The sequence below is a fragment of the Cnephaeus nilssonii genome, assembly GCF_951640355.1.
Source record: "Cnephaeus nilssonii genome assembly, chromosome: 4".
In the NCBI taxonomy this organism is placed as follows: Eukaryota; Metazoa; Chordata; class Mammalia; order Chiroptera; family Vespertilionidae; genus Cnephaeus; species Cnephaeus nilssonii.
The window spans coordinates 19,711,442-19,726,001 of record NC_137075.1 but is presented as its reverse complement, the minus strand read 5'-3'; the positions used below and the strand labels follow the sequence as shown (position 1 = coordinate 19,726,001).

At 39.5% G+C, this 14,560-nt stretch overlaps 1 protein-coding gene across 8 annotated transcripts in view; it reads left to right on the top strand.

Moving 5' to 3' along the window:
• MIPOL1 (mirror-image polydactyly 1) overlaps positions 1 to 14,560 on the top strand; it is a 340,115-nt gene that overhangs the window by 90,590 nt on the left and 234,965 nt on the right. For all 8 annotated transcript variants that reach the window (XM_079767462.1, XM_079767463.1, XM_079767465.1 and 5 more), the window contains 2 exons: positions 6,706 to 6,739; positions 6,999 to 7,169. In XM_079767462.1, coding sequence (XP_079623588.1) covers positions 6,706 to 6,739; positions 6,999 to 7,169 — 205 coding nt within the window. The remainder of the gene's footprint in view (positions 1 to 6,705; positions 6,740 to 6,998; positions 7,170 to 14,560) is intronic.

The window sequence follows — 14,560 nt, the reverse complement described above, 5'->3', positions numbered from 1 at the left end:
TTAGCTCTTTGAAGCAAATCCTTTAAGTGCAATCCATATTCAAGGAAGGAGGAGAAAGGAGGTTAATAGAGTTCTACTTCTCCCAGGACCGTGGTCAGCAAACTGCGGCTCGCGAGCCACATGCGGCTCTTTGGCCCCTTGAGTGTGGCTCTTCTACAAAATACCATGGCCTGGGCGAGTCTATTTTGAAGAATTGGCGTTAGAAGAAGTTTAAGTTTAAAAAATTTGGCTCTCAAAAGAAATTTCAATCGTTGTACTGTTGATATTTGGCTCTGTTGACTAATGAGTTTGCCAACCACTGCCCTAGGAGAATGTCTATATAAATTATTTGTAATTCTCTTCTCCTTCATTAACTTATTTATGTCAGTATGGTCTTATTGATATTCCTTTATAATCTAACTAGAGGCCAGGTGCATGAATTCGTGCACCAGTGGGGTCCCTTGGCCTGGCCTGCGGGACTGGGCCAAAACCATCTCTCTGACATCCCCCGAGGGGTCTTTGGTTACGAGAGGGTGCAGGCCAGGCTGAGGGACCCCACTGGTGCACAATTGAGGCCAGGGAGGGATGCGGGAGGTTGGCAAGCCGGGGAGGGACCACGGGAGGGCTCCAGGGCGTGTCTGGCCTGTCTCGCTCAGGCCTGATCTACTGGACTCAAGCAGCAAGCTAACCTACCAGTAGGAGCATCTGCCCCCAGTGGTCGACTGCTCCCTGGTGGTCAGTGCACGTCATAGCAAGTGGTTTAGTGGCCTTAGCATATCATTAGCATATTATGCTTTGATTGGTTGAATGGCTGACCAGACACTTAGCATATTAGGCTTTTATTATATAGGATACTATGTTATTTTTTTATTGATTTTCAAAGAGAGAAAGGGAGAGAGGGAGAAGGGAGAGAGAGAGACACACACACAAACACACAGAGACATCAATGTAGATAGAAATATCAATGGTTTGCCTCCCACACACACCCAACCAGCGATCAAACCCACAACCTGGATATGTGCCTGGACTGGTAATCGAACTTTCCCTTTCTGTAGAGGATGATGCACCAACCAACTGAGTCACACCAGCCAGGGCATGTTATTTGTTTTGTTACTTTGACCATTCGGTCTTTGGCTATTGGAAACTCTCGATTGGTTTCTGTATCCCTTTGACATATCCTCATCGTTTTCATTTTTGAGTACTTTCATACTTTCTGGCACTTCAAGATGCTTCAGATCTACAAATGTGCCACACACCCCCTGGAATCAGCCACTCCTCAAAGGAACCCTGATTTCTTTTATTGGAAAGTGGTATTAGAAACCAAGATCTGGATGCCAGATGTGCTCATTGTTGCTGGGTGTGACTACTTCTAGGCCCAATCAGAAGAAAGAGCTAAGAAATGTAGGGTGGGGCAAAAGTAGGTTTACAGTTGTGAGTATGCAAAACACAGAGTTTATTCTTGTATTAATATTTATTAATTACTAGAGACCCAGTGCATGAAATTCATGAACCGGGGGCTGGGGAGGTTCCTCAGCCTGGCCTGCACCCTCTTCAATTTGGGACCGCTGGCTCCTAACCGCTCACCTGCTTGCTTGCCTGATCACCCCTAACCACTCTGCCTGCCTGCCTGATGCTCCTAACTGCTCTCCCCTGCTGGCCTGATCGCCCCTAACTGCTCCCCTACTGGCTTGATCGCCCCCTAACTACTCCCCTGCCCTCCTGATTGCCCCCTAACTGCTCCCCTGCTAGCCTGATCACCCCTAATTGCCTCTGCCTCGGCCCCTGCCACCGTGGCTTTGTCCGGAAGGATATCCAGAAGAACGTCCAGAAGACATCTGGTCTAATTAGCATATTACCCTTTTATTAGTATAGATTGTATTATTTTCCATTTAAACAACTATAACCCTACTTTTGCCCCACCATGTATTTTTTTATAGTTTTTTATTATAATATATTAAAATTAGGATACCTTAAGGCTGAGTCTTTTTTATTTTGTTCTTGTAGCATTCATAATAAGGGAGAAGTGGGTAAAGGAGAAAAGGAGAAAACTCAATCCTAAGCCTATTTTTCAAGTTAATTAATCTATTTAATAAATATTTACCAAATATATACTATGTGTCAGGTTCAGTTCTGTTTGCTCAGTACATAGCAGTATAGTCCCAGTTTAGGAAGAAGGCATTAAGTAAATAATTACATAAATACTTAAAATAATATTAACTAATATGAAGAATTATTGCTTCCTAGGATCAGTGTATAGTAATCTCTTAATGAATTATAATCTAGGAGTACGTGTGTGTGTGTGTGGGGGGGGCGGTTTTAGGAAAAACCATAAATAAGAAGGAAGAAGAACAACAAAGGCTAATACTAGTATATCAGCACAGTTTTAAATGGCACTGTATAGGTTCCTTTCTGCTTAGCTGAAGCCTGTAGGTTCTGAACGTTCAATAGTGCATTTAAATGAAATCCTTCTTAAGATAGAACCAGTTTTTAACTGAGCTTTGCTTTACGGAAGCACCTTTGGAGGTATTGAGTATAGGTTGAAATGATAAATTATTTCACATCTCTTTTTTAATTCCCTATTTTTTGCTTCCTATAATCTTTAAATTCCTTCTGTCATCTTTTTTCTCTTCTCCTTACCACTTCTGATCACTGTATCTTTAATGTCAAATGTGTTTTGTTTTATTATTCTGCCACTTCTCTGCCTTTCCTTACCCCTTGAATGTTCAGTGCTTTTTTCATTTTTACTTTTATCTAAAAATAGGAAAAAACATGTTTGCATATGTATATTGCAACTTTTGAGATTATGGTATGTTGTGTCAGTCTCTTTGTTATTGTTGGTGTATTCTTTATTAAGAGTGGTACTGTGTAAAATGAGACTGATAAAAAACAATTCAGAATTTCCTTATTCGTTCTTTTAGCATGTGAGGTCAAAGTTTAGTTTCTTTCCATTGAACAAGGAGAATGACTATAGGTTCAGAAAGGAAAGACATAAAAGACATAATATTGAGTGATTTAGGGATAAATCAAGAAATGTGACATTTCCTGCATGGGTCTTTTCACTTAGAGTGCAAGGTTGTCAGTCAGAATTTGCATGGTATAGGAAATCAATTGAAACTTGAGCCCATGGACATTTACTTCAGCAAAATTCTTACTAATTATCATGTCTATGTCTAGTTAGAATGTTGTAGGCATAATTTAGAGTTTACAGAAGGTTGAGATTCTTGTATGCAATTGTAAACCTCATAATAATGATTTATAATTTATAGTTTCTCAGCTATACTTCATATAACACTATTATTTTAAGTCTTTATTAAACCAGTAAAGCTTTATGTTTTGTACAAGCTGCTAGTAAGCCTTAAACTTTAATAGACATTTTATATAGAAAAGTGAAGCCATATATAGCTGTTATATAGTTTTTTTTTCCCCTAGCTGTTTTTTTTTGTGTCTAATTTTTATGTTTTCTTTTAACTGATAAAGTAAGTTATATACTTATTGTAGGACTGAATTTAACTTTCTGAAACCACTTTTTTTGATGATTAATCTTTAACTAGACATTGAACGATCCAGCTCAAAAAAAAAAAAAGTCAAATATACTGAATTGGCACTTAAAGTGTATTAACATAAAAACCTGGCCTCGTTTTTCAATACTCTGTGTCAGGGGTCAGCAACGTAAGGACCTGTGGTGCAAGTTCAGCTTCCACCTGTTTTTGTAAATGAAATTAGTATATTAGCTGTTTTTGTGTTACAAAGGCAGGTTAGTAGCTGTGACCAAGAACACATGGCAAAGCCTAAAATGCTATCTCACCCCTTACAGAAAAAGGTTGCTGTCCTTGCTCTATATAATCTAGTTGAGACTAAATTATAATGTAGTTGATCTTTGCTACCTGTGACAAGTATTTCTGAGACTTTTAAATGAATACAGATAGAAAAATATAAGTATTGGCTTTTTCTCTTTCCAAATTTATGTTTATATTGCACGTTACTTTGTTTCTATGTAAACTTTCGAATCCCAAATTATCATTTGTTTGTTTTTATTAAAGTTTTATTTTTCTCCAAATGACCATTTATTAATGACTTCAATTTTAAAGTATAATTTAGCAAAGCAAAATTGAGATGTAAGTGCTAAGTGGTTGACTTGGCTCACTCTTGACCTGCATGTCAGACCCAGCATACTTACGAAACATGATTCCAATTTCTTCATCAGCAAAATGATCAGTCACTAGATATTATGTACTTTTAAGGATAATCACATAAATAAGTTATAGTCTGAATGCTAAATTCATGTGGCAAGGATTTAGTATAAACATTTGAAAGGAGAACTTAATTTTAAAAATTCTAGTTGTTGGTACAGAATTTTAATATTAGCCTGCATACAATTATCTTAACCATATCCTGTTGAAATATGTTAATTTAGAACATTGAAACCCTCTGGTAAAGTAATAATTTCTCACATTGCAGTGCCTGAAAAAAACTTACAAGTATTACATAGGCATTCCATATACTTTTTATGTTTATTATTTATGATATATATATTAGGTAGCCTACCTATGCTGTTCTTTTCTTCCTGAATATATGTAATTCTTTGAAACAGAAAAGGGAGATTTATAACCTGTGGAACTAATTTTTTTTTTTTTACAAACGTTGCCAGTGATCTGCTAATCTAAATGTTCGATTTTAATGTAGCTTTTTACATTTTAAATTATCAAGTTTAATAAATTGTGAAGTTTAAAATTTTAAGTTGAGTTTTGTTTGACAATTGCCATAATAAACTCTTAGTCTGATTTCATTGAAAAATAACAACATTAAGGTAAATATTTCTCACTACATATGGCTTCCCTTTTATTTTTTTGAAAAATATTTTTATTGATTTCAGAGAGGAAGGTGGAGGGAGAGTGAGATAGAAACATCAATAATGAGAGAGAATCATTGATTGGCTACCTCCTACACACCCCACACTGGGGATGGAGTCCGCAACCCGGGCATGTGCCCTGACCCGGAATCAAACCATAACCTCTAGTTCATAAGTAGACACTCACCACTGAGCCATGCCCACCAGGCTATGGCTTCCTTTTTTAAAATCTTATTTATCCAACCAGTAACTGATGGTTGCATGCCACCATTCTTCAAATGCCTTCACATGTTCATAAATTAGCTGTAAGAATTTTATCTTATACTTTTTCACTAAGCTTTTTAAGTGATTGAAAAATAAGTGAAAGTCTTCACAGTTCTTATAGAACAAGCTTTTATGAAGCAGTATATTTGGAAACTGTTGATTTATTTTGGGAGAGAAAAGATGAGAATGTTTGCCCTTGTTGAAATGTGGCAAATTCAAGAAGACATTAGTAGTTTAAGAAACAATAAGTTTATATATTTCAAAATTACTTTCCTGTTAACTTATACTGCTTAAGTATGTGTAGAAAATTCTTTATATATTTCTTCCTGTTAAGATGCATTGTTCTAAAATTTATACTTTACATCAAAGTAGCTATTTTATTGAATTGTAGAGTTTGGGACAATTTTGTAACAAATTTATTGTGTCTTCTATTATCTTTTCCTAGTATTCGTTTTTTGTGGTAAGTGTTAAATCATAGGAACACAGAAATTGGGCGGCGGGGGCGAGGGGGCGCCTTGAATATCTAAACTTGGATATCTAAACTTTTTAGTACAATTTTAAAATAACTGAGGGCATTTAAAAAATCTACCTCATTTTACTATTACAGATTTTCATTTAATTTACCCAATTTAGTGGTTGCCTAGATCCGTGGTCGGCAAACTGTGGCTCGCGAGCCACATGCGGCTCTTCGGCCCCTTGAGTGTGTCTCTTCCACAAAATACCATGGCCTGGGCGAGTCTATTTTGAAGAAGTGGCGTTAGAAGAAGTTTAAGTTTAAAAAATTTGGCTCTCAAAAGAAATTTCAGTTGTTGTACTGTTGATATTTGGCTCTGTTGACTAATGAGTTTGCCGACCACGGGACTAGATTATAAATATTTTCTAAGATACATCGTTTAAATTTCTTCCCTTTACTGCATTTCTTCAATTCCCAAAATCAATAGTCACTTCTATAAGCACTGTGACTCTTACAAGACAAAGTGAATTTTTGAGGGGACCCAATTTGCTTTCTTTGTCTCTAATTGAATAATTCTATATTTGTAATGAGAAAGAGAAAATAACATTAGTCTTCTAAAAATATGGTTCCGTTTTAGTCAGCCTTTCTGAATAGTATATTTGTTTTAATAAATAGGTAGCAGAGGGAGATTGTCAAGTCAAATTTAGAGGTAATTATTTGTCATTGCTTTTGAGATAACATAGGTCAAATTTATAATAAAAAAAACTTGCCTTGTTTTATTTCTAATGATGTTCAAAAAACAGAGGAATTATAGTTTCAGGTAAGAATTGAAAGTCCAGGAATAAATATAATGATGAGAGTGAGTGCTCCTATCGCTGGGGAACTTTCTTCATCTGAGCACATATGAACAATTGATCCTTGTAGTCATATATAGCAGTAAACATTAATAACTTAACAGTCTGAAGTCAGTGCAGGAGATATGGAGCATTATTGAAAGATGGAGTCGAGCAGGTGGCACTTTAATATGTTCAGTGTCATGGTTGACTCTAAAGACTAGTCGAATGAAATTACTTGAGGTTCTAAAGATTTAAAAAGCGAACTCATTTTGCTGCACTAAGGAAATGCTACTGATCAGGCTTTCTGTGTCCCTTTTTTCTAGGCTAGAAAATATTAACCCTGAAGAAAATGACATGGTAAGCCATTCTCTGAGGAGATTTCTTGATGTCAGTCTTATATCTTAGAGGCTTAAGTTCAATTGAGTGGGTTTCAAGAACTAAGATGTGGGAAAAAGGAGAATTGACACACTAATAATGTACATCTTTGCTGCAATATGAAAATTCAATAACTTCACTCAGTCAATTTACAATTCACATGTGCCTATTAATTAAAACCCTATATTAAATAAAATATATTAAAACTTCATGTCTGACTAACATATAATGGTGTTGGTAGACATTACAGGAATTACTGAACAGAATAAACAATGCAGACACAGGGATGGCTATTGAGAAGAATGGAGCTATAATTGTGGATAGGATCTACAAGACCAAGGCATGTGAAAAGAGAATAACTGCAGAAGAAATGAATGCAGTGATAGAAGAACGCGATGCTGCTTTGTCTCAGGTAACTGCATGTATCTGCAAAAGCATCTACCTACTGTTTCCCCGTCCTTTACCATTAAAAAATGACTTTTCCCACATATTCTTAATTCAACTCAGTTATTACCGTATAATTAATATCAGAATGGTAGATATATTAAAATAATCACATCTTTTGTTATATCAGTCTTCAAATACATACATCCTCATTTCTGTTAGCTTGTTATAAAAATACTAGGGGCCCGGTGCACAAAATTCGTGCACTGGGGAGGGGGGGTGTCCCTCAGCCCAGCCTGTACCCTTTACAATCTGGGACCCCTTGGGGATGTCCAACTGCCAGTTTGGGCCTAAACTGGTAGTCGGACATCCCTCTCACAATCCGGGACTGCTGGCTCCTAACCACTTGCCTCATTTTGCTGCACTAAGGAAATGCTACCTGATTGCCCCTAACCCACTTCTGCCTGCCAGCCTGATCACCCACTAACTGCTCCCCTGCTGGCCTGATTGACACCTAACTGCTCCCCTGCCAGCCCGATTGCCCCCAACTGCCCTCCCCTGCCAGCCCAATCGCCCCCAACTGTCCTCCTCTGCAGGCCTGGTTTCCCCCAACTGCCCTCCCCTGCAGGCCTGGTCGCCCCCAACTGCCCTCCCCTGCCAGCCATCTTGTGACAACGTGGGGGTGGCCATCTTGTGGTGGCCATCTTGTGATGACGTGGGGGCGGCCATCTTGTGATGACATGCGGTGGCCATCTTGTGAGAGCATGAGGGTCAATTTACATGTTACCTCTTTATTATATAGGATAATTATGTTCTTTAATGTAATCACTCAAACATGAAATCGACTTCTTATTTGAGTCACAGTTTTGTGAGGGCTGAGATTATATCTTTACTAGAGGCCTAATGCATGAATTCTTGCATGGGTGGGGTCCTGCCGGCCCGGCCCCAATTGGGGTGGATTGGGGTCAGGCCTGTCAAGAGGAGGAGACAGCAGAGGTTGGTTGTCTGGCCCTCCCAGATCGGGGCCCGGGCAGGGCCAAGCCGGCTGGGGTGAGGGGCTGCAGGTGATTGGCCTGTGGGCCCCGCCCTGATTGGGTGGGGGGGCCAATTGGAGATGGGGCCGGACATGGGGAGGGGCTGTGGGTGGTGGGCTGGCCAGCCCCGTCCTCAAGTGGGCTGATGGGGGCTGATCAGGGGCCAGCGGCCTGGGGGAGGGTTCATGGGTGGTTGGCTGGCCAGCCCTGCCCCTGATCAGAGTGGGAGGGACTATTGGGGGCAGAGCTGGCTGGGGGGAGGGGCCGTGGGCCGATTGGGGTGGTGGGGGCCTTGGGGTGGGGCCTGCTGGGGGAGGGGCTGCAGGTGGTTGATTGGCCAGCCCTGCCCCTGATTGGGTCGGGGGGGCCGATCTGGGGTGGGGCCTGGCGGGAGGAGGGGCTGCAGGAGGTTGGCCGGCCAGCCCCGCTCCCTATTGGGGTAGGAGGGAGATCAGGGGCAGGCCAGCCAGGGGGAGGGCCTGCGGGCTAATTGGGGTGGGAGAGTTCAATCGGGCAGGGCCGGCCAGGGGTAGGGGCCGTGGGAAGTTGGCTGCTGGCCCGCCCCACATCAGGCCATTTCACTGGTTGTAAGAAAAGTAGCATCTATATATATATATAAAGCCAGCGACTGGTTGTTCTGGTCATTATGGCGTTCTGGTTGCTGGCTTTATATATATATAGATTACTCTTTTATTCCCAGTGCCTAATTCAGTGCCTTTTAGTAAATATTGATAAATGAATCAAATTATTCCTGTATTCTTTTCTGAACATCACTTACACCTTCCTACTCTACCCAAAACCTGATTGCCTCCCTGCGGCTCCTGCTCCTGCTGCAGGCCTGTCAGGCAGTGGTGGTATTTCCTCCTGCAGTTATTCCAGTGGTGCGGAGGCTGGTTCCTCTACTCATTCGTGTTTTTAGATCATTGTTTGGTTTTCCTCTCTAAACACCTCCAGCTCTGAAGCTCATGCATCAGATTGTACCACCCATACATACTCCTGTTGAACTCATGTGCATACTCCTATGTCTCTTCATTTCTTAAAAATTTAGGATGTCTTTTACTGTCTCTTCATAATTCTTGTCATAATTCTTGCTGATTTAACTACCTATGTAGATGATTTTTTTAATATCCCAGACTCGCATCTTGAATTTCTCTTCTCCAGTCATCATGTCTTCTGCACTACTTCTGCCATCCCTCCTACGGTCACATCCTATCCCTGGTCATCACCCATCTCCATTGCAAGCCTCCCACTCTCTGACCACCCCTTATATATTTCCAGCTCACTTACTCTGCAACTCTGACTCTAGAAACTTTTCAACTGGCACCTATTCCTATTACCCTACATATTTTCCTATCCCTCAAGCTTCTTAGGTCCTCACTTCCCTCTTTATCTAGCTTATATTTCATGGCTCACCATAATTATCACCAACTTGAATATAATATGAGCTTAGTTCTCTTGGCCCTCTCTTCCTTTGTCCTACTCACCCAGCAAAGCTTAAGCCTTAAACGTTTAACTTTCTGCCTGTTCTACGCCTTCAAGGATTTATATGGCAGGACAATATCACATAAATTTGCAAACTGAACTTACCTTAAATTTATGACCACTGTCTTCAAGTAGACCCTGATGTTGCCTGACACTCTTCTTGCTTTTTTGTTAGTCCATTCAATCTTCCCTTTAGAGACTATTTTATCTCTTCTTTCCTCTCAGGTATCTCCCTCTCCTTCCAAATGGGAAAAGGACTCCTCTTGTCGCCATCTCACCCACCAGCCTACCTGCATTTGCACTCCTAGCTCTGACTTTTCTTATTTCTTTCTTTCTTTTTTTTTTTTTTTTTACATGCATCCATTTAAGGAAATCTCTATTTCTGCACTAGTTCACATCTTTCTTGCCTGCTTAAGGTTATCACCTAACCAACCAGTTGTCCCTTTTCTCTCCTACTTTATACAATATTTTCTATTAGTTCATGTCTATCACTATCTAAAGTGCTCTAGTATCTTCCTTGGATACTTCCATGGTGATGTTTTGGTAAGTCTTGGTCTACTTGAGGTCTGCCCTAGCACTTTTTTCCTTCCCAAACTGAGAGCTGTGTATCCACTAGTCCTAGCATATCCTGTGTTCCAGTGTTTGTCTCCTCAGCATTGTAAACTGTGGGACACTCCATTATTCTTTTCCGGGGTTTTAGGACTTAGCTGTAACTTCAAGCCCCATGCAGGTTTGGGGTTTTGCAAATTATTTGAAGTGTATACAATTCTCAAATCTCCAATTTTGCCACTTCAGTCCAATATGACTGCCAAAAACTTAGAATTTCTCTCTCCTCCCACAGGAGTCCTCTGTGTGGCCAAAGCCTGCTTTCTCTGCCCTTGCCCATGTCTCAGTCTTTAAAACTCAGCTGGGAAATTACTGCAGATCTTCAAATCACCTCTCTCCAGTTAGCCCCTCCTCAGAGCTTAGTCACTTGGTCATTGTTACAGCAGCAACCTTCAGATGATGTTTTAATTTATCTGGCTTATTCTTGGTTAGAGCATTGTTCTGCCACAAATTATTTCATCCTATCTAGATGCGGAGATATGACATTTATCTTTAGATTAGAATCAGAAAAGTCCTTAAACTTTTAAGACAGGCAAATGTTTTTACCATTGTTCTCTACCAAGTGTGTTCAATCTAGGATCATTCAATATATTGTTGAAGAGTTAGCCAAAACTAGTTTAATGTGCTTGGAAATAATTATAGTATAAAGTAAAACATTTGATTTTTTTAAATCACTTATTTATTTTTTAATCTTTATTGTTGAAAGTATTATATATATATCCCCCTGTTTTTTCCTGATTGCCCTCCTCTACCCGGTTCCTGACCTGCCCAAGCCTTCACCACCCTATTGTCTGTGGCCATGGGCAATGCATATATACATATAAGTTCTTTGGTTAATCTATTGCAGCCTCCGCCCCCTTCTCTCTGAGATTCCTCAGTCTGTTCCATGTTTCCATGCCGCTGCTTCTATTTTATTCATCAGTTTATTTTGTTCATTAGATTTCACATATGGGTGAGATCATGTGATACTTGTCTTTCTCTGACTGACGTATTTTGCTCAGCATAATAATCTCTAGGCCCCTCCATGCTGTCTGAAAGGGTAAGAGATCCTTCTTTTCTTTCTTTCTTTTTTTTTTTTTTTTTGTAGCTGCATAGAATTCCGTTGTGTAAATGTACCACAGTTTGTTAATCCACTCATCTACTGATGGGCACTTAGGCTGTTTCCAGATCTTAGCTATTGTAAATAATACTGCTATGAACATAGGGATGTATATATTCTTTCTGGTAGGTGTTTCAGGATAGGATGTTGAAAAAAGAGATAGAGGAAGATATAAACAAGTGGAAGCATATACTGTGTTCATGGATTAGAAGAATTAACATCATTAAAATATCCATACTACCCAAAGCAATGTATAGATTCAATTCAATCCCTAGTAAAATACATATTTCGGCATATTTCACAGATCTGGGACAAATACTCCAAAAGTTTATATGGAACCAAAAAGACCCAGAATAGTTGCAGCAATCTTGAGAAAGAACAAAGTAGGAGGGATCACAATACCGGATATCAAGTTATACTAGCAAAGCCACTGTAACCAAAATAGCCTGGTACTGGAATAAGAGCAGGCATATAGGCCAATGGAAAGGAACAGAGAACCCAGAAATCAACCCAGGTCTTTACACTCAATTAATATTAGCTAGAGATTTTGAGCTTTCAGAAGGAATATCACAGAAATTTAACCTTAATATTAAAATTTATTTAGCACCAGGTATTTTCTAACTATATCTTCTGTATCGTGCCAGGATCACTTTAGTAGTCCCATTCTATGTAGCTACTGGAAATCTTCAAATTCTGTGATAACTTTTTGATTTTGATACATTTACTATATTTTTTCAAATCATGTTAAAATCATTTAATTACTTGAACTGGCCTTATTAAAATCTTATCTTTTTCAAATTAACCCTTATAGTCTTATTTATTCAAATTCTCTTGTATCTTTTTCTGTTCCATATGGAGACTTGAAAGCCTTAAGATCTTTCATAGGATGAATTAAAATTTTTATAATTAGCACTTGTTTGGTTGAGGAATTGTCTTATTATCTCACATTTGTTTTCTTCTTTATCATTTTTCTTGGCTCACTAAAGCTAGCATATTCTACTTCAAATTTTTGAAATATCTATAATTAGAGGATAAAGCTAGAAACTCCTCCCCCCCCCCCACTAATTTTTTCTGGGATCTTAAGTTTCATAGGACCCAGAAGCTATCTATTTAAACTACCCACTAAATTGAGGAATTGTATCTGTGACTAATTTTCAATTTAACCAAATATTCATTTCCTCTTAATGTCTAGCCATTAGTACAGGCATTGGTTTCAGAGCATTTGACTGATAAATTATATTGTTTCAAATATATATTCAAACATCTATGTGACCATTAATATCCTAAGTCATATAGGCTAGTCTTAAAGACACAATTGGATCCAGGTCAGACATCAGGATTGGCAATTGATTAGCTTTTAGGGTTGACCTTATTGTGAACTATAGTACTTCAGATAGCCATTTATGTGATTATGGAGGCTGTGAAGTCCAAAATCTGCAGTGGGGCAAGCTGGATACTCAAGAGAGCCAATGCTGTATTTCCATTCTGAGCCTGAAGGGCTGAGAATCAGAAGAGCAGTTGCTGTAAGTTCTAGTCCAAGTCTAAAGGCGAGAGTAGATCCAATATCCCAGTTTAAACAATGTCAGAGAGTATAAATTATTTCTTGCTCAGCCATTTATTCTATTTAGGCCTCCAATGGATTGGATGAGACCCACCCACATTGGGGAGATAAATCTATTTTACTCAAGTCTACTGATTCCATTGTAATCTCATCCAGAAACTTTGTCACAGATACACCCAGAAATGGTGTGTAATCAAATATCTGGGCATCCCCTGGCCCAGTCAGGTTTTCATATAAAATTCGCCATTTCACCATTTCTAGGATTTCTGACTAACTAGGCTAGTTTTGATTTGCAAGGATATGCATAGATGGGCAAGGCCTAGCAGCAGGAGGCTTTGGACTTTATTGATCCTTGTGGTTGGTAGTATAGTATAGAGATTGTCATTGATTTGACCCCAGCTAGTATCTGGTGCATAGGTGAGGGGCCCAGCCCTTGAGAACTGAATAAATTATGCATGAGAATAAGGTTGGGATATGGACTTTAGCCAAATGGGCCAAGGGAATTGGTAAAAAAAATATGTTTGAAACACTAAAGCAAAGACTTGCAATACGGCAGGAAGGAAGGAAGGAAGTGGTAACTTTGGTGTGTACATGGGTATTTGGAATCTACTCCAGGCATAATGAATAATATGCTCATGGCTTTGAATTAATTTCATTCCCACCAACTGATAAGGATGGGACTTGGATTGTATTTCTAGGCTTGATCATGATCAGTTTGTGAACTACATGAAAGGAGCTTGCAAGGTAAAAACTTTTAGGATCAGAGCAAAGACAGGCAAGAGCAGAAACTAGCACTATTTTCTTTCCCAGGTTAAACACCTCTGCATCCTTAAGTCTTTTCCTGGGTTTCGTTTTACTTTGTTGTCATGTAGATGTTAATTTTCCTTCGTTGATCTATCAAAGCTGAATTAATGATTATAAATTTCTATTACATGAGCATCATGCAGAGAAACTTCAATCACTGCGATTTTTGGAAATGAGTCATTCTAAATACCAAATTTTACTATAAAACCCTTTTAATTTATGCACTTTTGTTTATTTGTTGTTGACATATTTCTCCAACATTTAAATGCCTTCTTTATATATATAAAAGTCTAAGTGACTGACCGTCCGTCCATCCAACCAACTGGCTGGTACTTGTGACATGCACTGGCAATCTATTCTAATTAAAGGGTAATATGCTAATTAGACCGGACATCTTCCGGACAAAGCCATGGTGGCAGGGCCAAGGCAGAGGTTGTTAGGGGCAATCAGGTTGGCAGGGGAGAGTAGTTAGGGCAGGGGTCCTCAAACTTTTTAAACAAGGGGCCAGTTCACTGTCCCTCAGACTGTTGGAGGGCCGGGCTATAGTTTAAAAAAAACTATGAACAAATTCCTATGCACACTGCACATATCTTATTTTGAAGTAAAAAAACAAAATGGCAAAAACACCCACATGTGGCCCGTGGGCCGTAGTTTGAGGACGCCTGAGTTAGGGGAATCAAGCCGGCAGGGGAGAGAAGTTAGAGGGATCAGGCCGGCAGCGGAGAGCAGTTAGAGGGATCAGGCCGGCAGGGGAGAGCAGTTAGGGGGTCAGGCTGGCAGGCAGGTGAGCGGTTAGGAGCCAGCGGTCTCAGGTTGCGAGAGGGATATCCCAG